At 48.0% G+C, this 27,801-nt stretch overlaps 1 protein-coding gene across 1 annotated transcript; it reads left to right on the top strand.

Moving 5' to 3' along the window:
* Positions 1-16,779: 16,779 nt before the first annotated feature.
* BATF3 (basic leucine zipper ATF-like transcription factor 3) lies at positions 16,780-23,884 on the top strand. The gene is made up of 3 exons (XM_038761350.1): positions 16,780-16,866; positions 20,388-20,492; positions 23,389-23,884. The coding sequence occupies exons 1-3, from the start codon at positions 16,780-16,782 to the stop codon at positions 23,572-23,574; spliced, it is 378 nt and encodes a 125-aa protein (XP_038617278.1). The 3' UTR covers positions 23,575-23,884.
* The last annotated feature ends 3,917 nt before the right edge of the window (positions 23,885-27,801 follow it).

Here is a 27,801-nt window from a genome sequence, read left to right on the forward strand (position 1 = left end):
CATTAGCAGGTGACACCCCAGTGATCCCAACTCAGAAGTAATGTTATGGAGTTATAGAATGTACAGTAGGGCTGATCACTGCTTTTTTAAAATTTTCATTCTTACCAGATTCAAAATATTGATGCCAAGAGTTCACTCTACCTTGCTTCAGAAATAGGTGCCAACTTCATGGAAGACTTTGCCCCCAGAACTTTTTGAACAGGTTTCCCGGCCTCGCTCATCCTAGTTGTCTGACAGAACCCACCAGGATTGGAAAGACCTGAAGCCTGTTGGCTCTGATAACTATATCCCCCACCTTTTCAATCCTACATTCATAGTGAAAAGTTGGTATTTGTGATTCCCAGTGGCTTCACAAGCTGGGCTAACTGGCATCAGAGAGGACAGAATAGAGATGGGGGAGATAAGGATGAAGGCAGGAGGGGAGTGAGAGAGAGAGAAGTGGGGTAGAGAGACAACTGAGGTGGCTTGGAATGAATCAAGGAAGAAGTAAGGGAAAGTGAGAGGCAAGAGCCTTGAAACAATGATGAGAGAACATGAAAATCAAATGAATGTTTCATAGACCTCAGCCATGTCAATAGTAGTAATAATAATTATGGCATCTAACATCTTACTCTGCTGGGTAGATGCAAGATAATCAGGTTGGACACAGTCCTTGTCTTACCACGCTTATGGTCTAAGATTCAGAACAGGTTCTGAGTACCCATTTTACCGATAGGAAAACTGAAGCATGGAAAAGTTAAGTGACTTGCCCAAGGTCACACAGCAGACAAGTGGCAGAGCTGGGATTAGAACCCAGGTCCCTGATTCCCAGTCCTGTGCTCTTTTCATTAGCCATCCTGCTTCAATAAACCTTTTGAAGTGGAGCCATGCACACAGATGAAATATTTCAGGGACATATTCAGCAGTATTTCTTTCGTAAACCCAATTTATTTCATATAATTTTTAGACTTCCTTTCTGACAGCTTTTCTTGACTTTCCTATAGGTGTGCTTTTCAAATCAAAATGCCTGCCTGTAGTAAAATTTTCTCCGGAGCAATTAAAGATCGTTTCCAAATTCCCATCAACTCGGTCCTACACACATTCCATTTTCAGATACAGAATCCAAGTACAGGGCTGCTACCTTCAGATAACATTGGCAAATCACTGTGACCTTTGGAATCATCTGCCTCTTTCAGAAGGTCTTGAAATAGAAATACCCTACCGAAGAATGTATTCCCTAGCCAGGGTGTATTGATTTATTGGTTGTATCTGAAAAGTATGTGTTCACCCCGACTTTTCGCCCTGCTTCACATCCTCACTCAGAGCTGTTGCATATTCCAGTGCCCCTGCCTCAGATCCTGACTCCCTTCCTCTTTGCCATACAATAACCCTTTCCCCCTCAAGAGCTCCACTAAAACCCCACCTCCAAGCCACGACCCCAGATGTTCCACATCAGACATCTCTGATCATTCCAGTTACCCCTTACACATATGTAACTTCTGAAACAAGTGTCTAGGCTTCTCTTCTTTTGGCTTTAGGGATGTTATGTCCAGTGTAGGGTTGCCCAGATTTACTGATCATGGAAGTCACGTAAAATCTTCAGAAGAATGAGGACCGTAAGACAAGTGACTGGAGGAAAGGGACCTTTCAGGAGCGGTCCCAGGTCGGTGCGGCAAGGGTCGCCAGTTTAGCATCGACATTCTCTGGTGAGTTTCCCGGGATTCACGTGTGAATTCCGGAGATTTACTGCCCCTTCCACCTCCCCTATCCCCTTCTATGGCTCTTGTTCTTTGTTTCCTTCTGTGTCTGATCTCTTTTCTCTGCCAGGCCTTTGGCTTCCTTTGCCACTATCCGCAGTACCTAATACAGTTCTGCCATCAGTCAGTCAGTGGTATCTGAGTGTCTCCAGTATGTGAGTGCCTACTAAGGTTGTACAGTGGTTAGAAGTTACAATCCCTGCGGTCAAGAGATCGTAATCTAATAGGGGAGACAAGCCTAAAATACATTACCAAAGGGAGGAAGAAGAGAATGGAATGATGGATCCATGGAGTAGTAAATGCTCGAATAGTAGAGTTCGATCTAGATGTTCAGAAGTGCTACTCCTCTTTGTAGGATTTCTGCACACAGTGGGCATTCAATCGGTAAACCAAATGCTGGCTGCTGACTGACTTTACCTAATGTGACCTTTACCTAATGCCCATATTTATTTGGAATTAAATGATTATTAAAGATTTGGAAAACTGCACCTCTGAGAGGAGGTTAAAAACTGGATTTGTTTAGCCTAGAGTAAAGAAGACTGTAGGAACTGAATATGTATTCAGAAGTCAATAAGGGGATATTTTCTGAATGATAGTGGGCAGCTTTTCTCAGTTTCTATTTGGGTTTTGAAAGTGAGTCACAGCAGAAAGGTTTTAGGCTGGAACTTAGGAAAAACTTCCTGACTGCAAGAGTTGGGGGACACTGAACAAAGTAACTGAAGTGATGTTTTAGTGAAGGTGAGTGTTTATGCAGTCCTATGTGGAAGCTGTGGGTGGGGAGGAGACTTAGATGAGTTTCTGAGATCCCTTCCAGCCTGAGGATTCTATGAGTCTTCCAAGTGCAGCCCCACTTACAAAAACCCAAACCATCTCGAAAGTTTTCAGAATTTAATAGCTGGGTTCTGTAGCAGAGGGCACCCAAGTACAGTATGCAGAATACCTTGCCGGGATGCTTTGAATATAATACCTTGTCGCATTGGACGGGCCTCAGTGCGCCAAGGTGAATTCCTTCCCTTGCCAGAGTTAGCTTGGCTGATGGGAAGAATGTCAAAGCTTGGGGGTCCAGTTCGATGGTGTTGGCTTAGCAAATGATTAATTTGAAAAGTGAGTTGAGGAAAGTGTTATCAGTTGTCCTGAATGAGAGTTCAGGAAGACAACCGGCAGGAAGACTGCCATCTAAACTCCAGCGGTATCTGCCAGAAGGCCCCAGAGATGGTCACCAGAGCCTAGCAGAAAATTCCCAAGAACATATTTGGATCTTTGTGCTGCCAGCAAGCTTTGAGGCAGCTGTTATTTGGTTTGGCTTTGGGAGATGAATTGCAAGAAGCCTTGGCTGCCTGACTAGAATAGCAGTGTTCTGTGCTTCCCAATAAAGTCACACTTCCAGCCATTGCCTTGAGCACCAAACCACAGCATCACTCCTAGCCTTTTGATAGGGGAGGATCGTCTTTATCCCCTGGCCTCACTATGGTAGAATTACTAGGGGTTCCTCGGGAGACGGGCTCCACCGAAATGGAATTGCCCTCATCTAGTGTCTGGGATTTAGTTGTTTCACTCAATCAGCCAAAACATAGTCTTCCAGAAGAGTTTGCCAATTAGGGAGGTCATTTGTCCAATTTTCAGTTGATATGGCCTCTGTCTGGTCTAGATATATCACTGGACATTTTGATGTCCAGGATATTACTTTAAACAGGCAACCTCCCTCTTCTGAAGCCTCTCTTACTGGGTTCTACAACCCCTGAGAGGGGACACAATGGTTCTGGAACAGTGTCGGCCCGCGGGTCTCCTGGAGATTGCTACAGGTTTGGGTGATCTTGGCATACTTCCACAAAATCACACGGAAGGTGTCCTCACGTTACACTGCATGTCCAGCATAGCATGTGACGTCCCATGCGGCTCAATGTCTAGCATTCTCGAGAGTCCTCAGTGGCTATTCTACCATCAGCATGGTCAAGGTGGAATTGATAGTAAGGCTGCTGTGCTTTTTAGTTTATAGAGGACAAGGTCTTGTTTTGTGTACTGAACTTTTTCCTTGGGAGAAGCCAAATGTGAAAATAATGTGGGTCACATCAACCTTTTAGATAAGAAAGCATTTCCCAGCTGCCTTCCTTCCAGGACTACCCAGACTGAGTTAGACAGGAGCTTTGCATTCATGAGCAGAGCAAATTGAACTGTAGTCCCCCTCTAGATGGTGATTCAAGGGTGGAGCAGGGAAGGAGCTTCATCTGAACTTTCCAGCCAGTTCAGTCCCGACACGTTTCTGGGAGATGACTACAGCAAATTTATCCGATTGCTGGGTTCTAATCCTGGCTCTGCCGCATGCCTGCTGTGTGATGTTGGGCTAGTCACTTCGCTTCTCTGTGTCTCAGTGACCTCTCTGTAAAATGGGGATTAAGACTGTGAACCTTGGGTGGGACAGGAACTGTGTCCAACCCACCTTGCTTGTATCTACCCTAGTTCTTAGAACAGTGCCTGGCACATAGTAAGCGCTCAACAAATGCCACAAATTAGGGTCTCGAGTAGTACTTACGTCTGGTAGCTCCTCTAGTAATAATAATAGTAATAATGGTTGTTGTATTGAAGGGTTTTTGGGGTAGCAGAGTGTGAACTTTTTGTGTGTGCTAAAGCTAAAACGTGTGCAGGCCCCGTATATTTTACTTTTCTCTTTCCCACTCTTTCACTGTTTACCACCAGCACTTCCAATACCGAACCCCTTCGAATCATCAGTATGTGTTAACTGGAAGTAGGAGTCTCACTCAACTAGTACTAACTGGATCCAGGCATCAGGAGGGCAGTCAGCCGGGTAAGCCATTTCTTTGTTTTTTTTTATGTGATCTTCCCCGGACCTGACAGAGAAAAGGAGGCTTTAGGGGTGGGCGCATGTTCATTCCTGATGTTCCTGCTGTTTTCTGGGACTGGGTGAAGGGTAACCCGTATCTTGTTGTTGTCCTTGGTTTTGCCTTTCATTTCTTGTCTTTGCTTTCCCTCTTGTTTTTGCAAGAAAGTGAAAAAGATTTCCCCGGACTCTTCTGAAGCTACTCCGAGTGCCATACTTAATGGTGGCTTCCAAAATGGGTTGAGGACACAGAGGTGTCTGCTGCTGGTGATGCAATCTCGCCATCAGCAATCCTGTCCTAGAGCCAAAGGATAATTTTTAATGCCCAATTGGAGGTGCTCGCTGATGTTGGCACTTTGTGTGGGCCCTGGGTTCGAGGTCCCGTGGCGGCTTCTTCAGTGGCCACTCAATAAGTACCATGACTACTGATGAATTGGTCATCTCTGTGGTGTTCAGGCCCTCTGTTTCTCCTCATCTGTATTGCTGCTGGCCTTTTGGTTACTGCACTATCCACTAGTTCCTCTTCCAACAGAGTGTAAGGGAAGGGGAAACTGGAATGTAATATTCAGTTGGACTCCTCGTGAACATCTCTGGTAAAAGGTTTGGTGCGGAAAGAGCTGAATCCATCAGTTCTATTGGGTAAAATGACATTTTTGGATGCTCAGTGGACTTCACCTCCCCTGCCTTACCTGGTGTCCCATAAAACCAAGAGGTGGCTACATAAAGCATACTAGAGTAGGCAAAAATACTGCTTTGGCTTGATTTTTCAGTTGGGCTGCAACACAGGGCAGAGCTCTATGGGCAGCAGTTTTGCTTTGCGCCTTTGGCTAAGTGGTTAACTGGGCAATATGTGGTTTAGTTTCATTTGCTTCTTTTTTTTGCAAATCTAGAATGGGCGCTGCGGTTATTAGCCTCTGACATTTGGCACTGTAGAGCATTTCAGTTAATCAGTCAACAGAATTTTTAGGATGACTACCTTGTGCAGAGTGCCATACTAAACCCCATAGGAAGTATAATAATTTTCATAGCCGTGTCCCTGCCCTGAAAGAATTCCATCATCTGTGGCTATCTCTTGAGAAGCAGCACGGCCTAGTGGAAAGAGCATTAGAGCTCTAATCCCAGCTCTGTCACTTGCCTACTGTGTGACCTTGGGCAAGTCACTTAACTTCTCCGAGCTGCAGTTTTCACATCTTTAATGGGGCATCAGTACATTTTCTCCTTTCCCCTTAGACTGTTAGCTCCATGGGAGACAGGGACTGTATCTGACATGATTATCTTGAATCTAACTCAATGCTTAATACAGTCCTTGGCCCACAGTAAGCACTTAGCAATTACTGACCTTTTTAATAACAATTTTTACACTTTATTAGATTGTTTTTCAAATCAGGTGTTATCCAAGCTCTTTCCTGCTGCTTTCTACTACTTCCCACCTTCGGACATTTCACCGCTGGTTCTTCCCTCCTTGGAAGGGGGCAGGGACAAAAGAGGAGGGGAAAGTCAAATCCGTTCATCTAACTACTTATTAGCCACTGTGGCAAAATATTTGGGGGGAGGAATGTGAAACTGAAGTTTGCAGATTATCTGTGTGAATATCGGCAGTCTATCCTTTCTCTGTCATCTGCTGGCTGCGTCACTGAGAGTTAGTTCAGTCAATCATATTTTTGTGTACAATGTACTATACTAAGTGCTAGGGAGAGTACAGTATAACAGAATTGATGCACATGTTCCCTGCCCACAATGAGCTTGCAGTCCAGAGGATGGTACAGACAATATAAATAAATTCTGGAGATGTACGTAAGTGTTGTGGGTCTGAGGGAGGGGTGAATAAAAGTTGCAAAGCCAAGTGCAGAGGTGACACAGAAGGGAATGGGAGAAGAGGAAATGAGGGCTTAGTTGGGGAAGACCTCTTAGAGCAGATGTGATTTCAATGAGGGTTTCAAAGTGGAGAGAGTGATCGTCTGTCAGATAAGAAGAGGGAAGGCATTCCAGGACAGAGGCAGGATGTGGGTGAGATCAGCAGTAAGATAAATGAGGTTGAGATACAGTGACTAGGTCGGTGTTAGAGGAGTGAATTGTGTGGGCTGAGTTGTAGTAGGAAATCAAGGAAGTTATGGTAGGAGGGGGCAAGGTGATTGAGTGCTTTAAAGCCTATGGTAATGACATACTTGTCCTTACCAAATTGTACATATTTACTTTTCCATTTATTTTATTTTGTTAATATGTTCTGTTTTGTTGTCTGTCTCCCCCTTCTAGACTGTGAGCCCGCTGTTGGGTAGGGACCGTCTCTATATGTTGCCAACTTGTACTTCCCAAGTGCTTAGTATAGTGCTTTGCACACAGTAAGAGCTCAATAAATATGATTGAGCGAATGAATGAAAGGAGTTTCTGTTTGATGTGGGTGTGATTGGGCAACAACTGGAGGTTTTTGGTGGTACTTGGAATGGTGGAAAGGAAATTAGCCAGCTGGAATTTTAGTTCCTCAGAGGGAGGCCTGCCAGAGAAGCACCTCTACTTCAAACACAACCATTCCCTGTTGTGTCCCTTTCCATCTCTCAGCTCCCCAGCCGGTCTGACATCTGACCACCAACGGGATGGGTTTGCCTTCATTGTGACCCTTGGCCAAAAGATGACTGTCCCACATGAGAGGGCTCCTTTCGGCTGAGAGGCTCTGGAGTAACTGATGCTTTAGTGACTTGTGCAGAAAAGCTTGCTTGCATGCTGTTTTGACTGGTTTGGGAGCTACAATAAAATAGTGAAAGTTTCCTGGAATTGCAGGCAGACTAACGTTTGCTGCCATTTCTCTGCTGGCAGCCAGATTCAAGAACTATTGGTTTTACAAGATCTGACAAATAGTGGCTTCTCTTGAACTGCCTTCATGTTACCCAAATTACTCCTCATTTCTGTGCTTTGCATACCAAATGATTAATTTTTAAAAAATCAGTACTAATCCCTACTCTTACAAACCAACCGTCTAGACCAGTGTCTTCCAGTTACTCTTTTCTCCAGGAAAGTTTTCTGGTGGCCCTCTCCACCGTCCACTCTTCCCTTGACTCTGTGTGTCTGTGTGATTGTCTCCTCCTTCCCTGGGAAGAGGATATAAATCCCAGGAGCCTGTAGGGCCATTTGGGCACCCCTGTTCTGTCCCAGAAGTGAAGTCCGGTTCTGAAGGCCATCACTGTTGCTTCCAGTTGGGTTCAGGCTCTTAATCCTGGGGCAGGCTCAGGCAGAGTTGGGTCTGGACACCCCATAGGACTGGACTGGGCCCCAAGATAGAATCTAACTTAGAGGTCTTACTTGTGGCCTCTTATACCTGGATGTGACCCTAGGGAAAATCCTAGTGGATCTTAATTATCCTACAACTGCACCAAAAAGGAATAAAGGACCTAAGAAAGAGCTAACTCCCTGACAGTCGCGGTGATTGAACACTGAAGGAGGCTATGGAGGTAGGCGGGCTGGGGAGTGGATTGTCACGTACCTTGGACAGTTTGGACATGCACCAGCCTGGAAACAGGGATCTGGGCCAGAAGGCCTTCAGTGTAAGGTGACCTTACGGGCAAAGTAGGGCAAAGCCAAGGCCAATAGGGGACAGGGACAAAAAGGGGAGGAAGGAAGATAGAGCTAGAGAGAAGATGCCAGAAAGAATGAAACATGTGGAGACAAAGAGAGAAAACACTAGAAATAGAGGCAGAGGCAGAGGGAGAAAGGAGGAGGCTCAGTGAGAGAAAGACTGAGAAAGTAGAAACAGACAGAAAGAAAGGAAAGAAGAAATATAGGCCAGAGTGACTGACACACATTCTTCTCACACATACACAGACACTCGCCTGCTCATTGGCACATATTCACGAACTGTTAACAACTCGCCAGGATGTTGTTAACAGCAAGGGCCAAAAGAATGGCTGCAGGGAACCCTGCCCCAGGAATGCAGGCTGGAAGTAGCAGCAGCAACGGGCAAGGGGAAGTGGATGGCTTCCCTCTTGCTATGTCCCCCATCATCAAGTTTCCTGCTCCTGACCTTCGACCTCTGTTGTCCATTCCATCAGGACCTCTAGAGAGCGGCCCAAGGCAGAAAAGATGTCAGAAGGTGAAGGTCAGCAGTAGGGAATGTGGCAATGGGGCAGGTGGGGAGGGGTGGTAGCAGTGAGGAAAGCTGTACCACTCTGGCCATAGCTTCCCCTTCCTTCCTGCGACTGCTTCTGCCGCCACTGCCACTCTCCCCCGTCAATGCTGCGACCTTGGCATAAAGGGGAACCCATGGGAACCCTCTGTTTTGGGATGCAGGGTAGCAGCCAAAATTATATGACTGCCCTGCAGTAGAAGTGACATCTGGTCTCTTTATTCACAAGGTCCCTTCCAGCTGTATGATTCAATAATAAATTTAGCATCTCCTTAAGGTCAAAAGATGCCCTGGGAAAGGCATTTTCTTTAGGTGCAATGAGCTTTCAATTAGTTGATTCCTAATAGGATGGTGGCCAATGGATTCTCAATATTCCAGTTGCCCTTTTGTTTCTGAGCAGGCCATCGTGCTCAAATTTAAAAAAAAATCCAAGATATCCTCTCGAGTAAGATGCTCCTGGAAGTACAATTTATACCACCCTCTGCATTGCCATAAGAAATGTCTTTTTAGGGCAATGTGTAAGGTGAAAAATAAGCAATGGGAGCTTGCAAAGTAATCATGCCCGAATCAGTTGTTAACATATTTGGGAATGCAGGGAATCATATATATATATGTCATCTCTAAAGTTATTTGTAACTTTTCAGATCTTAAGAAGTTGTTCTTTGGATCATTCAGGAAGAGTAAATGGTTGCTACCTTATTCATCTTTGTGTTATTCCATTAACTCCAGGCTCTGCCCTAGTGTCCCTGCTCTTGCCCTCATCCCCAAACTTTCTCTTTTCCCAGTCACTGTCCCAGGAGGAACTCTGGCCCACAGAAACCAACTTTTCATTTTGAGGGCAGGACTCAGAATGAGGAAAACGGGGGTTGGGAGAGGCAGGTGGACAAGCATCAAAGAGCTAATGGGCCAGAAATGATGCAATTGTGGGATTTTTTTCAGCCTGACTCGGAAACATTCCCTCCTCTTGGAAGGCTCAGGTTTTGTCGGAGGTATGGGATGAGTGAGGCTGGGAGTCCAGCTCCCAAAGCTGTGGGGGGCGGGGGGAAAAAAGGGCTTCACCCCTAAGCTAGCAACCTGTGGGGGTCCCTTTCCCCATCATTTCCCCTGTACCAGCCACATTTCCTGCCCCTGCTCTCACTGTAGGTGAACTCTCTCCCCGCAGTCAACTCTGCTGCTCTTTTCTCCCCCACTTGCCCTGATAATTTCACCCTGGTCCTCCTTTTTTCCTCCATTGCTCTTCCCTTTCCACTTTTCCCTGCCTCCCCCCACCCCCGGCCCCCGTCTCCAGCCTAATACACCCAGCCACTTGCCATCTGGGAGCCATCTCTGAGCTAATCAGTGCTTAGTACAGTGCCTGCCACGTAGTAATGCTTAACAAATACCATTAAAAAAACAAACAAAAGAAGGCCATCAGAGGTGACCCAGGCCAAAGCAACTTCCGTTTTATATCCATAAATGTATTACCTAAATTATAGCAACATCTTGGATTTCATTATTGCTTTATTTCTAAGAACTCGTGGTTTCACGCATTCACAATGCCCTCTTCCTAAGAATTCGAAGCACATTCACATCTATTACCTAATTTTATTCTTACCACATCCTTGTGGGTAGGGAGGGGCAGGGATTCTTCTCACTGCCTTACATATGGGAGACTGAGATGCCGAGAATTAAAATGACTTGCTCAAGGTCATACGATGAAGCAGTGCAGAGCCAGGTGTTGATACCAGATCTCCCTCTGCCACCTAAATTTGACAGATACACTCTCCCCATGTTCAAAGCCTTCCTAAAAATCCCACCTCCTCCAAAACCTTTCCCAGTTCATTCATTCAATCGGATTTATTGAGCGCTTACTGTGTGCAGAGCACTGTACTAAACGCTTGGGAAGTACAAGTTGGCAACATATAGAGACGGTCCCTACCCAACAACAGGCTCACAGTCTAGAAGTTATTTTTACCCAATAAACTCTCAACCTCCCAAGCTGCCAATCCAACAGCTAACTCTAGCACTTTTGTGTTTATTTCTTCTCATCCTCAGCACTCATGTATATATTCAGTTGTACATTCAAGTATCTTTTCCGCCCACTCGATTAATAAATATTTTTAGGTCTGTCTCCCTCATGAAAGTTTAAGCTCCTTGGGGGCATGGAAAGTGCCTCGTGCTTCTTTTGTGCTTTTTCAGTCATTTAGTACAATGCATTGCACCCAATGGGCCATAAAAAAAAATACCATTACGACTACTATTACTACTACTTGGTAAAGATGACTGAAAAGGAGTGGTCATAGAGGTAAGAAGAGAACCAGATTACCATGCCAGTAAAACCAAACGGGGGGAAATTTTCTAGGAGGAGGAGGAACCAGTGTCAAAAAGGTTGAGAAATCAAGGAGGATTACAACATAGTAGATTTAGCCTAATGAAGTCACTGGGACTCCCTGATGAGCAGGATGTCAGCAGAGAAATGGGGGATGAAACCAGATTTCATGGGATTCAGAAGAAAGTTGGTGGAGAGGAAGTTAAGGCAGGCCATTCAGGAACAAGAATTAGTTTCTGAGGAGAAATGTGAATTAAAATGTTGGTTTCTTCCTGAGTGGTTATTTGACTGTTTACTTAAGACAGTGATTTTCAGCCAATCGATGGTATTTATTGAGTGCTTATTGTGGGCAGAATGCTATACCAAGTGCTTGGGACCACAGAGCCCTCAAGGAGCCTACAATTTAGAGGGGGAGACAGACATTAAAATAAATTACCTACAGGGAAGGTGGCAGAAAATAAGGATGTGTACATAAGTGTTGTGTGGCTCAGTGGAAAGAGCGCGGGCTTGGGAGTCAGAGGTCATGGGTTCAAATCCCAGCTCAGCCACTTGTCAGCTGTGTGACCTTGGGCAAGCCACTTCTCTGTGCCTCAGTTACCTCATCTGTAAAATGGAGACTAAGACTGTGAGCCCCACGTGGGACAACCTGATCACCTTGTATCCTCCCCCAGCATTTAGAACAGTGCTTTGCACATAGTAAGCACTTAACAAATACCATTATTGTTATTATTGTGGAACTGAAGGTGGGGTTTGTATCAAGTGCAAGTCCAAGAGGCATCAAAGAAAGACTGAGAAAGGATGTTGAGAGGATTTTGAAAGTTCATCAAATCCAACCCTTTGCCTCCAGGTTGGACTTCAACCATGTTGGAAAAATAATTATCTACCATACTATTAGAGACCTTTTTATGGTATTTGTTAACTGCTTACTAGGTACCAGGCACTGTGCAAAACACTGGGATAGATACAAATTAATCAGGTTGGACTCAGTCCCTGTCCCACATGAGGCTCTGTCTATCCCCATTTTACAGTTGAGGTAGCTGAAGCACAGAGAAGTACAGTGACTTGCCCAAGGTCACACAGCAGGCAAGTAGAAGAGTGGGGATTAGAACCCAGGACCTTCAGAGAAGAAGAATGCACCTTCTTCTTTTAATAACCAATTCCAGTGTCCAGGCAGGTGACCTATGTCCAATTCCCACCTATATATTCTTTCCCAGCGCTTAGTACAGTGTTTTGTGCTCTGTAAGTGCTTACTGTTATTATTAAATACTTAGTACCAGGAAATTTATGTTAAAATCAAAATCATTCCTGCATAGTGCAAACTGAGGCCATTTCTTCCAATTCTAGCTGCCCCCCGCCTTTAAAAAAAAATTTAAAATTAGATTGTGCTGCTCTTTGGGATGAGCGAAAATACTACCTTAGTGTTGCCTGTTTCGAGTCCTACCTATGGAATAGTGGGATACTGAGTAGATTACCTGCTAAAAAAAGAAGGGAAAAGGCAGTTTTGTTTGTTTTGTTTTGTTTTTTTAATGGCATTTATTAAGCGCTTACTATGTGCAAAGTTTCTGTGGAAAAGTCAGTGAGTCAACTTACTGGGATGACAAAATGGTGACAGGTGTTTCTAGAACTCTCATGTGTTTTGCTAAAGAAATTTTCTTAAGTTCCAAAGGAAATGTTTCCCTGGGTGACAAGCTGCTGATCCAGTCCTCCCTTTCAACCCTTCTCTCATGACAAGCTGCTGATCCAGTCCTCCCTTTCAACCCTTCTCTCAACCTTCTCCCGAAACAATTACTAAAATAGAGCAATCATTCAAACAAAACTCGGTATCAAGACATTGCCAAGTCATATTGCGGTCCCTGTCACCCCAGGCAATGCAAAAAAGACAGCATTAAAAAAGACAGCTGTGTGACCTTGGGTAAGTCACTTAACTTCTCTGTGCCTCAGTTACCTCATCTCTACAATGGGGATTGAGACTGTGAGCCCTATATGGGACAGGGACTATGTCCAACCCAATTTGCTTGTACCCACCCCAGCGTTTAGCACAGTGCCTGACACATAGCTCTTAATAAATACCACAATTATTAATAAGCACTTGGGAGAATCCAGTAGAATCGGTAAACACGATTCCTGCCTTATAGTCTGGTGGGGTGAGACAGATACTAACATAAATTACAGATAGGAAAAGAGCAGAAAGTGGTTAAGAAGATGAGTGAGCACTTAGGTAATAGGGTGTGAACAAAAGTATTACGGGTAGTTGTGAATATCCAAGTGTTTAGTTGGAGTAAATTGCTAGTGTGGTAGTGGTAAGTAGGAATGGTAATAATAATTGTGGAATTTAAGTTCATACGATGTGCCAGGTACTATACTGAGCGCTTGGGTAGATAAATATAATCGAATCAGATGCATTCCCTGTTTGCCATGGAGCTCGCAATCTAAGCAGGAAGGAGTACAGATATTGAACCCCCATTTTACAGGTGAGAAAACTGAGGCACAGAGAAGTTAAAAGTGATTTGCCCAAGGTCACACAGCAGGCAGGTGGCAGAGCCAGAATTAGAACCCAGGTCTTCTAACTCCCAGACCTGTGCTGCTTCTAAAACCTGTGGGGAGGAGAGATACACTGGAAAAGGTGAGATTTCAGATGGGCTTCACGAGCACGGGTTCAGAAGCGGGAGAGGTGAGAATGAGACCCAATGAGTAGGTTGACCTGAGAGGAATAAAGAGTGTGAGCTGGGGTGTAGTGGGGAGAAGGGTGGATAAGTACTGGGGAAGAACTGATTAAGTGCTTTAAAGCCAATGGTCAGAAATTTCTATTTGATGCAGAGACGAATGATCAACTGTTAAAGATTTTTGAAGAGTGAAGAGAAGTGGGCAGCATGATGTTTTCAGAAAGTGATCCGGGCAGCATGGTGAAGGGAGAGATTAGACTGTGTGCCCACTGTTGCGTAGGGACTGTCTCTATATGTTGCCAACTTGTACTTCCCAAGCGCTTAGTACAGTGCTCTGCACACAGTAAGCGCTCAATAAATACGACTGATTGATTGGGGGAGAGCAATGCAGTTGGCGGATGGGGTAGTCAAGCTGAGCTATGGCAAGTGCCTAGACTAGCATGGACCATTCTTGTTCTTCCTGCTCCTACCCTTTGTCAATCATCTTGGTTTGCCTGTCAACTCCATTAGGATGTGATCTCCTAGAGGGAAGTGATTTGGGAGATTTTCTTCTAATGAACTCTTCCAAATGCTTAACGCGGTGCTTTGCACTCAGTGGGCATTTAATGAATACATTTTTGATGAGAATGATGATGAACTCTCTGGGCTGGACTCCCAGCCTCTCACCTGAGAGATTGCAAGCAGGGCTAAAAAGAGTTAACTTTTCAGTGGGACTGAAAATACTTCAGAAGACTCAATCAATCAGTGGTAATTACTGGGTGCCTACTGAGTCCTAAGCACTGTACTAGACTTTTAGAGGAGCACAACAGTAGCAAAACACACATTCCCCACCCGCAAAGACTGGACAATTTAATGGAGGAGCAGATGGAAATTATTTATGACTAGTAAAAGCAGGAGGGGAGAGTAAAGCATTGTGGCTCAGTGGAAAGAGCACGGGCTTTGGAGTCAGAGGTCATGGGTTCAAATTCCGACTCCACCACATGTCTGCTGTGTGATCTTGGGCAAGTCACTTCACTTCTCTGGGCCTCAGTTACCTCATCTGTAAAATGGGGATTAAGACTGTGAGCCCCACGTGGGACAACCTGATCACCCTGTATCCTCCCCAGCGCTTAGAACAGTGCTTTGCACATAGTAAGTGCTTAACAAATGCCAATTATTATTATTATTATTAAAGCTATAGGAGGAAGAAGTACAATGTTATCAGGGTGAAATGGCTAAATGTTTCAATGCGCAAATAAATAAAAATAGACAAATGCATATGAATACTCAGGATGGGAATACTATGCATCTGATGTTGGGTTGGTGTGACTGGGGTGTCGTGAATGAATTGGGGAAGGATTCTTGGAGGTGGAATTTTTGGAGGACTTTGTAGATGTGAAGTGAAGAGTTGTGGTGTAGTAGTTTTGGGGAAGAAGTTATAGGCGTAGGAAAAAAAGCACAAGTGAGAGGGATAGCGTCCAGACAATGGTACAGTTAGGTGAACTGAGGAGGAGTGACGGATGCCTGCTGGTGAGAAGTGAGGAGAGGATAAAGTGGTGGAAGCTGAGGCGAGCCTTGAAAACTGATGGTAAGGTGTTTCTGCCTGATGTGGAGGGAGATGATGGCTAGCCAGGGGAGGGAGGTGATGATGGCTAGCCAGTGGAGGGAGGTGATGGCTGGCCAGGGGAGGGAGGTGATGATGGCTAGCCAGTGGAGGGAGGTGGTGGCTAGCAAAGGGGGGGAGGTGATGGCTAGCCAGGGGAGGGAGGTGATGGCTAGCAAGGGGGGGGAGGTGATGGCTAGCCAGGGGAGGGAGGTGATGGCTAGCAAGGGGGGGGAGGTGATGGCTAGCCAGGGGAGGGAGGTGGTGGCTAGCAAGGGGGGGGAGGTGATGGCTAGCCAGGGGAGGGAGGTGATGGCTAGCCAGGGGAGGGAGGTGATGGCTAGCCAGGGGAGGGAGGTGATGGCTAGCCAGTGGAGGGAGGTGATGGCTAGCCAGGGGAGGGAGGTGATGGCTAGCCAGTGGAGGGAGGTGATGGCTAGCAAGGGGGGGGAGGTGGTGGCTAGCCAGTGGAGGGAGGTGGTGGCTAGCCAGGGGAGGGAGGTGATGGCTAGCCAGGGGAGGGAGGTGATGGCTAGCCAGGGGAGGGAGGTGATGGCTAGCCGGTGGAGGGAGGTGATGGCTAGCCGGTGGAGGGAGGTGATGGCTAGCCAGGGGAGGGAGGTGATGGCTAGCCAGGGGAGGGAGGTGATGGCTAGCCAGTGGAGGGAGGTGATGGCTAGCAAGGGGGGGGGGGGTGGTGGCTAGCCAGTGGAGGGAGGTGGTGGCTAGCAAGGGGGGGGGAGGTGATGGCTAGCCAGTGGAGGGAGGTGATGGCTAGCCAGGGGAGGGAGGTGATGGCTAGCCAGGGGAGGGAGGTGATGGCTAGCCAGGGGAGGTGTCCGAGAGTAGAATGCAGCTTCGGGATGATGCTCCGAGCAGCCGCGTGGAGCCTAGATCGGAGGCAGGGAGGCCGGCGCGGAGGCTGGTAGGTTTATCTAAAAGTGTGATGCGGAAGGCCCTTGGACGGGGCGGTTCGTCCGCTCCGGGGTCTTCTCTGACCTTTTCCCCCTTTGAACTCAGCCCGCCCATCCTTCCCCGAGCCATCGCTCCTGTTCTTCCCCTAAAAGCCCCGCTCTCTCCCTCTCTCGCTCTCTCTCTCTCTCTCTCTCGCCCCTTCTGTCGCGGCGAAAAGCGGGCCCCGGCGAGGGACTCCAAGCAAAGGAAAACCCCCCGAAACCTCCCCTTAGCGGTCCAGAGCCAGCCCCGGTGGGGCTGGGAATCCCCGGGCCGGGGGGAGGGGAGGGATGGGAGGGGAGGGGAGGGGAGGGGGGCAGCAGCCCCGGGGGAGCCGGGCACTCCTGGGGCCAAAGCGGGCGAAGGGGGACGGAGGAAAGGGCCGGGGCAGGGGCAGGGAAGGGGCGCGGCGGCTCTTCCTCCTCTCCCTCCTCCTCTTTCTCCTCCTCCTCCTGGTCGTCGCCGTCCCGGTCGCGGTCCCCGGTGGGTGGGGCGGGCGGGGGCGGAGGCCGGGGGGCGGAGGCCGGGGGGCGGAGGCCGAGGGGCGGCCGCCGAGGGGCGGCCCGGGGGCAGCGGAGCTCCGGGCATGTCGCACGGGCTCCCGGCCCCCGCCGGCGTCCTGCGGACCAGCGCCGCTGCCCTCGGGAACCAGCAGCCGCCGCAGCCGCCCCAGGTACCCGCCGGGACGGGCAGGGGCAGAGGCGGAGGGGCAGGGACAGGACAGGACAGGAGAGGACAGGAGAGAGAGGCGGGGCCGGCGGCTGAGACACCCACCCGTCCCGTCCCGTCCCGTCCCGTCCCGTCCCGTCCCGTCCCGTCCCGTCCCGTCCGGGGAGCCCGGGCGCTGTCGGGGTTGGGGGCGAGGTCCTTCCCCGCTCCCTCCTAAGACCCACTCCCTCCTAAGCCCGTCCGAACCCCAGCCCCGGCCCACCTCTCTGCCCTGCCCCAGCCCCAGCCCTACCCCTCTCCCTGCCCCAGCCCCAGCCCTACTCTCCTCCCTGCCCCAGCCCCAGCCCTACCCCCCTCCCTGCCCCCGCCCTACCTCCCTGGCTCTGGTCCTGGCCCTGGTTCTGGTCCTGGCCCTCCCTCTCCCTGCCCCTGCCCCTGCCCTACCCCTGCCCTACCCCTGCCTCAGCCCTGCCTCAGCCCCTGCCCCAGCTCCTGCTCCCGCCCCTCACCCCATTGCCTTCTCTGCCTCTGTCCCCACAGCTCGTCCTGGCCCTGGTTCTGGTCCTGGCCCTGGTTCTGGTCCTGGCCCTGGTCCTGGCCCTGGTTCTGGTCCTGGCCCTGGTCCTGGTCCTGGCCCTGGTCCTGGCCCTGGCCCTCCCTCTCCCTGCCTCAGCCCCTGCCCCAGCTCCTGCTCCCGCCCCTCACCCCATTGCCTTCTCTGCCTCTGTTCCCACAGCTCGTCCTGGCCCTGGTCCTAGCCCTGGTTCTGGTCCTGGCCCTGGTTCTGGTCCTGGCCCTGGTCCTGGTTCTGGCCCTTGGTCCTGGCCCTGGCCCTGACCCTCCCTCTCTCTCACGTGGCGCCGTGGTCTCCTGACTCCCCCGAGGGCCGCTCCCCTGGGCAGGCGGCTCCGCTGGGCAGGGCGCCCCTCTGTCCGGCCCTCTGCGCTCCGCGGGCCGGTGGGAGGGTGAGTCCGGATGATCAGAGAGGGAGCACGCCATCCCCGGACCCCCCCAGCCGCTTTCCCTTTCACCTCTCATCAGGTGCATCTAGCTTTACTTCTATTTATTCTGGTGACTTGACACCTGGACCACATGTTTTCTTTTGTTGTCTGTGTCCCCCTTCTAGACTGTGAGCCCGTTGTTGGGTAGGGACCGTCACTATCTGTTGCCAGCTTGTACTTCCCAAGCGCTTAGTACAGTGCTCTGCACACAGTAAGCGCTCAATAAATACAATTGAATGAATGAATGAATGAACCTCGGAGGAGACCATCCAGGCCGCGAAAGGCCGGGGGTCCGGTGGGGGGATACTAACCATGCCCTGCCCCTCTCTGGCCCCGGCTAGCCCCGTAGTGACCGTGGCGTCCTTCCCCGGCACCTTCTCTCCCCGTTTCACCCATTCTGGGTATCCTTGTGGGAGTCAAGTTCCTGACCAAATGCCCACAGCACTGTGATGGGAAATTCAAACTCATCCTTGTGTGCTTCCACTTCCCAGGACCCTGCCCCCTCACCCTCCCTGCCACTACCCAACTAAGCTCTTGTCTCCTAACGCTCATGTGGTTGGGTTAAACCATCGCTCCCACAGTGCGTCATCATTGGGATCTATTTGCCGAACAAACCCGAAATGAATAGCTAGCCATAAAAACAAGCCTTCTATGAATTTGCAACAACTGAATACACATCATACATGCAGATATAATGTATGTGTTATGTGGACCAAAGCTCCTTGAGGGCAACAACTTTATTTGAGTGCCTCCTAGGCTTTCTGCCTTGCTCCACAGGAAAATAATCTTTCCTCTTTCTGTCCCTCCACCTAGCCACCAGAATTGGCTAGAGTCTGAGGATAATTCCTTGATCTTCTCGTTCTAAGACGCAACCACGTGTAATCCCCATGAAGCATGCCCCTTTTAGTCCTTAATCCATCTTTGGATGCTTTGGACATTTCCCTAGTGTAAACATTTCCCGAGAGACTGTTTATCCTGCCCTGTGCACAGAGGCAGTGCCCCTTTACCGTTTGGGGAACAAAATTCCTCTTCTCTCACTCCCTTCTGTACTGTAGCCTTTGCGCTTGGATTTGCACTCTCTTTATTCATCCCTCCCTCAGCCCCACAGCACTTATGTATATATCCGTATTTAAGTGTTCGGTACAGTGCTGTGCACACCATAAGCACTCAATAAATACAATTGATTAATTAATGTCTGTATCCCCTCTAGATTGTAAGCTCTTTGTGGGCAGCGAACGTATCTACCAACTCTGTTATACTGTACTCTCTCAAGTGCATAGGACAGTGCACTGCACACAGAAAGCACTTAATAAATATGATTGAACAGTGTCCCCACATCCAATTCCATTTTAGCATCTGGTGAGAGAGTTTGGAGGCAGGATGTCTAGGTTATGGGAGTTCAGAAATTCTTAACTGCCATAGACCCTAAATAATCTCTATTATATGCCCTGGGCATTATCAATCAATAGTATTTATTGAGCATTTACTGAGCACAGAGCACTATACTAAGTGCTTGGGAGAGTACAGTACTATAGAGTTGGTAGAAATGATCACTGCCCACAAGGAGCTTACAGTCTGGTGGGGCTTTACAACCATTCCTTTCATTATTTTTTTCACGTTCTCTCTTGTAACCTGGATTAATGCATTCGAATTGGCCTTTTTGGGTTCTAATCCCGACTCTCCTTCTTGCCTGCTGGGTAGCCTTGGGCAAATCACTTAACTTCTCTATCTCCCGTTTCCTCGTCTATAAAATAGGGATTCAATACCTGTTCTCTGTCCTCACAGACCGTGAATCCCATATGAGACAGGGACGGGGTCCAACCTGATTTTTGGCTTCCACTCTACCATTTAAGTAAACAACTCCTCACTATTGGCTTCAAAGCTCTCCATCACCTTGCTCCTTCTTACCTCACCTCCCTTCTCTCCTTCTACATCCCAGCCCGCAAACTCCATTCCTCTGGTGCTAACCTTCTCACTGTGCCTCGATCTCGCCTTTCCCTCCTTCGCCCACATCCTACCTCTGGCCTGGAACGCCCTCGCTTCTCAAATCTGCCAAACGATCACTCTTCCCTCCCCCTTCAAAGTCTTACTGAAGGCTAACCTCCTCCAAGAGGCCTTCCCAAACTAAGCCCCTTTTCCTGGGCTCCCCATCCCTTCCGCGTCACCTTGACTGGCTCTCTTTGCTCTCCCCCCGCCCCACCCCACGGCACTTAGATGTATATATGTATAATTCTATTTATTTATATTAATGCCTGTTTACTCATTTTGATGTGTTTATATCTATGTCTGTTTATTTATATTAATGCCTGTTTACTTATTTTGGTGTCCTGTCTCCCATCTTCTAGACTGTAAGCCTGGTGAGGGATTGTCCCTCTCTATTGCTGAATTGTACTGTCCAAGCACTTTGTACTGTGCTCTGCACACAGTAAGCGCTCAATAAATACGATTGAATGAATGAATAAATTTAGTACAGTCTTTGCCATGTAGTAAGCGCTTAACAAGTCATTACTTTTATTATTCTTAGAGTCCTGAGGATGATGATAGGAAAGTCAGACGGAGAGAGAAAAACAGAGTAGCAGCTCAGAGGAGTCGGAAGAAACAGACACAGAAAGCAGATAAACTTCATGAGGTGAGTCCACACCTGAGGGGTCTTGATGCTTGGCAAGTGTTTGGGGATTGGGTGGTGGGGGGCAGATGAGGTGGGGAGGGTCAGGAATTCCCCACCTCTTGGGTGCCACGTCTTCCATGAGTGAAGCAATTCAATTTGGTTGGGTGCTGTGGCACCATAGCAGGCTGTAGAGGAACTTACAAAACATGGAGAAGGTTGTCTCAGTGGGAAGCGAGAGAATCAAAACATGCCAGAAATGTCTGAATGTGCCCACAGCCACCTGAATAATTTTCAAACTTTTCACAGCAAGATTCCATCCGCACCACAAGCCTCCGCTCAACGCACTTGCTTCCCCCAACTGGGTTATGGATATGTGCACATTTATATTTTATGCAAAATTAAGTGCATATATGAACCAGTGTATCTACCTGGGCCACTGTATATGTTAATATGTTGACTGTCTGGTTAGTCCATCCCCTACTCTCCCATTGAAGAAGAAAGGTGCTTTGATGCCCAACTTTCCATTTACCAGATTAAATTTTTCGCTCACCTTTGGCAAACGGATGAATGTTCACCTGCCCCTACTCTCTACCTTGAAATTATTGGGCTAAAGTTTGTTTGAGCCTGTTTCTTCTCCTTTTGTCTTCAATAGATGCAGTTCGAGGGATTCAAGTTAGATGTAGAGAAGAATTTAAGGATAGGTTGAGCAGCCTTCTGCCCCAGAATAATTTATATGCAGTCAAGGGGATGGACTAGATTCCCTTGGTGGACTGACAAGGTCCCTTCTAGCCCTAAGATCTTGTGATGCTGTGCTGTTAGTTTGGGGACTTAGTCCGGGATAAATATCTAAGACATTCAGTAAAGATATCTCCTATCAGATAAGTCATTCTCTCACAGTCCTTGAAACTCCTCGGGATGGGTGGTTGGTTTACTTTAGAGTTTCTCCAAATGAGGAAGGCAGGCCCTGCAGTGGTTTGTGAATTCTCTAAAGGTGTCACAGAAGAATTTGTGAACTCCCTGACTACTTGTGTCACTTGCCTGGCAACTGTGTATAAATTCCTTGTGGGCAGGAAGCACGGTCTCATGCTTCTCTTGTTCAGTCCCAATCGCTTAGTACCAATGCATTGCACCCAGTGGATGCTCAATAAATACCCTTACTATTATACAGCTGTGCTTCGTCCCCATTTAGTAGCATTCTTTCAGGCTGCCTCGAAAGGACCAAAGATGCAGCTAGTCCCCATGGCCATGGGGTTCTCTGAACTGCTCTTGGAACCCTCCTGTTCCTCATGATTTATATTTTTACCAGACTTGAGAGCATCTGAGTCATGAGGCCTACAGCCCTCAGTGATGTTAAACCACTGATTTGTGTCAGGTAAATCCACATCAGAGAATCACAGGATTAGAAGTCTTCCGGGCCACCCCGTCTTCTGATAAAATGGTGTCTTCCCGGAGCCTTCCCTCCTGAGGCTCACAGCCCTCACTGTGAGGAAGTTCTTCTCTTGAGCAAACTGAATCCCCCCCACAGCAGTGCTAGCCTGTGCTTTCTCACCCTGATCTCAATGGAGGAGCCAACCCGCACAGTGCTGTGTGTCCTTGGGCAAGTCACTTTAGTTTATCTGTGCTTCAATAATCCTATCTGTTAGATGGAGATTAATACTGTGAGCCCCCATGTCCAAACCGGAGCAGCAATGTGGCTCAGTGGAAAGAGCCCGGGCTTGGGAGTCAGAGGTTCTAATCCTGGCTCCGCTACTTGTCTACTGTGTGACCTTGGGAAAGTCACTTCACTTCTCTGTGCCTCAGTTCCCTCATCTGGAAAATGGGGATGAAGACTGTGAGCCCCATGTGGGACAACCTGCTTACCCTGTATCTTCCCCAGCGCTTAGAACGGTGCTTGGCACATAGTAAGCGCTTAACAAATACCACCAGTATTATTATTATTATTACCAGCACTTAGCACAGTGGCTGGCACATGTTAAGCGCTTAACCAATGTGACGGGGAAAAAAAAAGAGAACAGCAGTTCATTCATCCTGTGGCAAACCACCTCTCCCGATGCTCTGAAAAAAGCCAGTCCCATTTCACTCCCAGAACAACTCACCACAGACCCAAGCCATTCGCTTTACTGGGTCTCCTCAATCTTCACACCCGTTCTTGAAGGTATGAAAAGACCATTTAAATGGCAGAACCTAGTGTATTAACCTTAGCATGCTCAGGGGGTTTTCAAATTGGGAAATGTGGTGAGGGATAATTTCATATTGAGTCAATGTGTTCCTTGTGGGGCACCCGGCAACCTCCTGTGTGTTAATACAGAAAACCACTCAGGCCCCCAAGAAGTCTGAATCACATCCAAGTGAAAGTAAAAGCCAGCCATCAAGGAGAGTTGTGTTAAGCCAAGAGCAGGACTAGCCCACCCAGGACCCAGGAGAAATCCTAGTGTCCCACAGGAGCTCCGGTGTTGGGTGGTCTAGGTGCGGTGGCCCGGACACAGAGAGGCACCGAATGGCCTAGAGGTGCCTTTCAGCCTGGCCATTCTGATATATAAATTTTCCATCCCAAAGAGCGGCAGCTGACTCTTACCTGCTGTGGCTGGGGAGAATCATTCAGCTGGAAAGCCTCATAAAGTCTCCCCTTGCCTCCAGGCTGATGAATGCCCAAGCCAGCCAGGCTAGAGGCTCATCTGTCCTGTCTAAAATGATCTCCACAGGTGGAGACTCCAAAGCTTCCCTTGATGCCCCGATGGATTGTTTGTTATCCCTGAGAGCCAGAAAGTTCCTCCTTATGTCTAACTGACTTTTTTCCTGCCCCATTTCCTCTTGCCAGTCCTCTGTGGAGGGGGAGAGGTGAAACCAGGGCCCGGGTGTTCCAGAAGGACTTGCTGCCGGTGGTGTGAACTTCATCCCCTCCTGTTTTCCCCTCCAGGAGTACGAGGGCCTAGAGCAAGAAAACACCTCCCTGAGGAGAGAAATTGGGAAATTGACAGAGGAGCTGAAACACTTGAGTGAAGTGCTGAAGGACCATGAGAAGATATGCCCCCTGCTGCACTGCTCTGTGAACTTTATGACCGTGTCCCGGGCTGACCCCCTCACCAGCTGCTTGCCTAGATGAGGCTCTAACCGGGCCGTCATCACCTTCCCTCCCAAGATGAAGGGGGTACAGCACAGGGCCCGGGCTTATCTCCATTCTGGGCCTTCTGTCGGGACAAATCATCCCCAGAACTCTCTGGATTGCTGATTCCCATTCCAGGTGCACATGAGGCCTCCCAACAGCACAACAGGCCAAAAACTAAAGTAGATTTAAAATATTCCTGAGTACCTGCTGGAAACCCCTCACATCCTGGCAGAGCTCAGCCATCCTCCAGGCTAGCTCATGCTCTTCCCCTGTTCACTCTGGAGTCTTTAATAAAAGATGGTGATGGTCGGTGTCTCTCTCTCTCTCTCTCTCTCTCTCTCTCTCTCTCTCTCTCTCTCTCTCTCTCTCTCTCTCTCTCTCCCTCTCTCCCTCCCTCCCTCCCTCCCTCCCCCTCTCCCTCTCCCTCTGCCTCTCCCTCTCCCTCTCTCTCTCTCTCCAGCTCTCTCACTGGGATCCTAATCATTTCCCAGGATAAGTTCCAAACCTGGAGAATAATAATGGAAACACTTGTGCTATTTCTTAAGACTTATTGTGTGACTACCACTGTGCTAAATGCTGGGATAGATACAAGATAATCAGTCCTGATACAATCCCTGTTCCACAAAGGGCACACAGTTTCAGTAGGAGGGAGAATCAATGAGTCGTATTTATTGAGCACTTTCTATGTGCAGAGCTCTGTAGTAGGCACTTGGGAGAGTACAATGTAACAGGGTTGGTATTGAATCCCCAATTTCCAGATGAGGAAATTGAGGGACAGAGAAGTTGTGACTTTTCCAAGGTCACACAGCAGGTAGAGGGCATCGCTGGGATAAGTGTCCTCTGGCTCCCAAGCCTGTGCTTTTTCTACTAGGCCACACCGTGTCTCTGTCAACTCGCAACTCTGTCAACTCTTAGCAATCCCCTTTCTCCCTTCGGCTTCCTGCCTTTTGGGTGACTTGGTTGCTCAGCCCCTCACCCCAGAGTGGGCAGAAGTAGGGCAAATAGGAGGAGGCCCACTCAAATCAGTGTCTGTTGCTTGTAGTGCCACCCAGGTAGAAGATCGAGTTGGAGGAAGTTCTCTTGGTTAAAAAGCAAGCCTGGACTTATCTGTGGATTTCAGGTACCCGCCTTCTCTCTGATTCCCAGTGATCCAAGTCACTGAGAATTGGTTGGCCTCTCCCAGAGCAGAAAAGATACGGCAGGCTTTCTGTTTCTCTCCAGGTGCTCAGAGGGGCCTGTCAGATGGGCTCTCGCAGGTTTCTACATTTCCCCTAGATGCAGAAGGAGCTGTGCCGCTCAGATTGTGAGCAAGTTTGTAAGGCTGGAAGCTTGTGGGCAGGGAATGTGTCTGTTTATTGTTAAATTGTACTCCCCCAAGCACTTAGTACAGTGCTCTGCACACTTAAGTGCTCAATAAATAGGATTGATTGAATGAATGAATGGTAGCTTGGGGAAGGTGGAGAAGAACAAGATGAAGAGCTAGGCCCCTCTGGGAAACTCTGCAACTGTGGAGAATTAGATTGGCCCAGGAGCTTACGCTTCTTCCTTCCCCAACCCCCATCAGCTCCAGGCTTGAATGACAAAGGGGCCAGATGCTCACCCCCTCTTGCCTCCACCTCCACCACCTCTGTACCTTGAGGAGGCCGATCTTGTTGATCACATGTTGCGTTTTGTACCATGCCTGAGGGACACACGTTATTAAATAGAGTCGCTAATTCCAAATACCCTTAAGGGCTCTCTCTGAATGGAGCAGACTCCTCAGTGAGTCTGCAACCAGCCTGGGAGCAGTCTGTTAGAGGAAACAATTTTTTTCCTTCCTCTAGTCGTGGGAAACCACTATTGTTTCCAAAGCAAAGAGTCGATTCTGTAGCCATGTAAACATAACTAGATGTTGATCGTGAATCTGCTAATGCAGGCCTTCCACAGGTCCTCTCACAGCCGTTGCTAAATCCCTCCCCTTCGTTGGGCAGGGTAATGGTTGAGATTACTCTTCATGGCTCCTGACAACCAATTCCTACTCCAGGGGTGCCTACCCTTGGAAATTTTGGAATTTTCCTGTTCTCGTCAGCCCGATTTTTATTCTGCCTCATCTTAATTTTTATTTTTTAATGGTGTTTGTTAAGGGCTTACTATGTGCCAGGCACTGTACTAAGTGCTGGAGTAGATACAGGATTACAAGATAATTGGGTTAGACACAGTCCCTGTCCTACCCTAAGGTTCACGGTCTTAAGCTCGACGGTTTTTCTGGATGTGAGACTCCTTCAATCATCGTCATCAGGATGATGATGCAGGAACCAATTTTGCCTGGACCAGGATATGTCTCAATGTGACCAACTGGTGTCCGTAAATCTAATTGTATCATTGGTGGATGATGTAAAACTACTCCTGAAGTCTGTAGTGAAGAAAGAGTTTCTGCCATTTCCCAAGGCATAATTGACTGCTGATTTACTATATTAACAACTGCCCAAGATTGCTGACCTTCTGAGGGTTTGCATGAAAGGAAGGGCCATAACTCTAGATTGCTATGTTGCTGGCTTCTCCAAGTCCTGCTCCCGGCCTTGCCGACACCAGAAAACGGAGACCTGAGTAATCACCAGCCAAGGTGCCCCTAGACCAAAAAAGGCCAGGCAAACGGAAGGCTCTTTCTGAGGAGGGAGGGTGCTCAAACTACTCTCTCCCTGCAACCAGAGTGCAGTCTACAGGGTGGAGCCAACCTCCATGGGGAACCAGAAATGAGAACAAAAAGGAAATGACTTGGTTGCAAACTAAGCACAAAAAGGAAAGCTTGATCTAAACCACTCCCTCTGGAACAGCCTCGTTCACCAGAAACTGTGGCTGTGCTGACATTGTTTCTGCACTAAAAAGGGTCCAGTCCCTCTGAGCTATGGCCTTGTTTCAAGTAAACCATTCTCCCCTTCCTTCTCCACTGTTTGCTTCCTAGCAAGCAACATAGTTCCTGTAGTCTTCTTAGTTTGAAAAAAGTGAAAATACATGAATCAGCTCTCCTCTTGCTTTTATGTATTCTATGGGAAATTAGGCACCACCATGGCTTTGTACGTCTGACTGATGCACGTTGTCACCAGTGTGTTTTATTGTTCCATCATTCCGGATGGGCCTGTTTCTAGTCCACTCTCCCCATTTGTACTCTTAGAACAATGTTTGGCACATAGTAAGCACTTAACAAATCCCATCATTATTACTCTTAGATTGTGAGGCTCCTCGAGCAGCAAGGACAATGTCTAATTCCCACCAGGGAATTCTCTCCCAGCCCTTAGAGCAGTGCTCTGCACACAGTAAGTGCTTAATAAATACAGTTACTACTATTATGACTACTAAAGTCTGCCCATCAATCTCTTAAAAAATATTCAGCCCTCGTTTAGGTTTTCCAATTTGTCTAGGCATCATTGACTAGTTCTGCCTCATAGCAGGTTTCAGGCAAAACAGAAGTTTGTGCTGCCAAAGAAATCTTTGGCTGTGTGTAGAGTTGGTTGACATATAGCCTGTGTTTTCTTCAACTTTATTTTCAGCCGGTAGTGGTGCATCTGTGAAATAATTCATGATTATCTATGGGTGTTCTTGTGTATTTGCCCCCAAAGCGTAATCATCCCTTTACAGCCATTTTTAGATAGTGGTTTTGCTCTGGGCTTATCATAATTTACTTTAACGCTTTACTTCAATGGTGATGAGAAAAGGATTGGCTAGGACACCTTCTACTTTGTTTTGACTGACTATAATGTGGTAAAAAGATGACCAATTCTGGGTAGCTCAACTTGCTTAGTAGTTACCAGAGCCTGGCTCAGCTGATGCTATGAAACGGTTTTGGAAGGTCTGTGAATATAATAGAGAAGTTGCTTGCTGCACTTCTGAATCTATCATGTTGCAAGGACCACATCTACTGGGTTGCATTTTGGTCTAAAGTTACAACTCAGAGAGGGCATAGTATTCTTCACTAATCTTTCCAAAAAGTCTTTGCCTAGAACTTTGTCTTCATGGAGAGCTGTGAGAAACCCTGGTGGAGTCAGCTCTCTCACCTTCCTTTGTAAAGTTGGAGAATATGGTGGTGTGCTCCTTCTTTAGTGCCCCATACATTGAGAAAAAGCCCAGGCCAATGTCTGAGCATTGTGTCCCCCTTGGTTACAATTTTTGCAGGAATATGTTAAGACCCAGGTGCTTTTTCAAGGTTTTGTAAGCACTCAATAAATACGATTGATGATAATGAAGATG

This window comes from Tachyglossus aculeatus, chromosome 19 (genome assembly GCF_015852505.1).
Source record: "Tachyglossus aculeatus isolate mTacAcu1 chromosome 19, mTacAcu1.pri, whole genome shotgun sequence".
Classification (NCBI taxonomy): domain Eukaryota; kingdom Metazoa; phylum Chordata; class Mammalia; order Monotremata; family Tachyglossidae; genus Tachyglossus; species Tachyglossus aculeatus.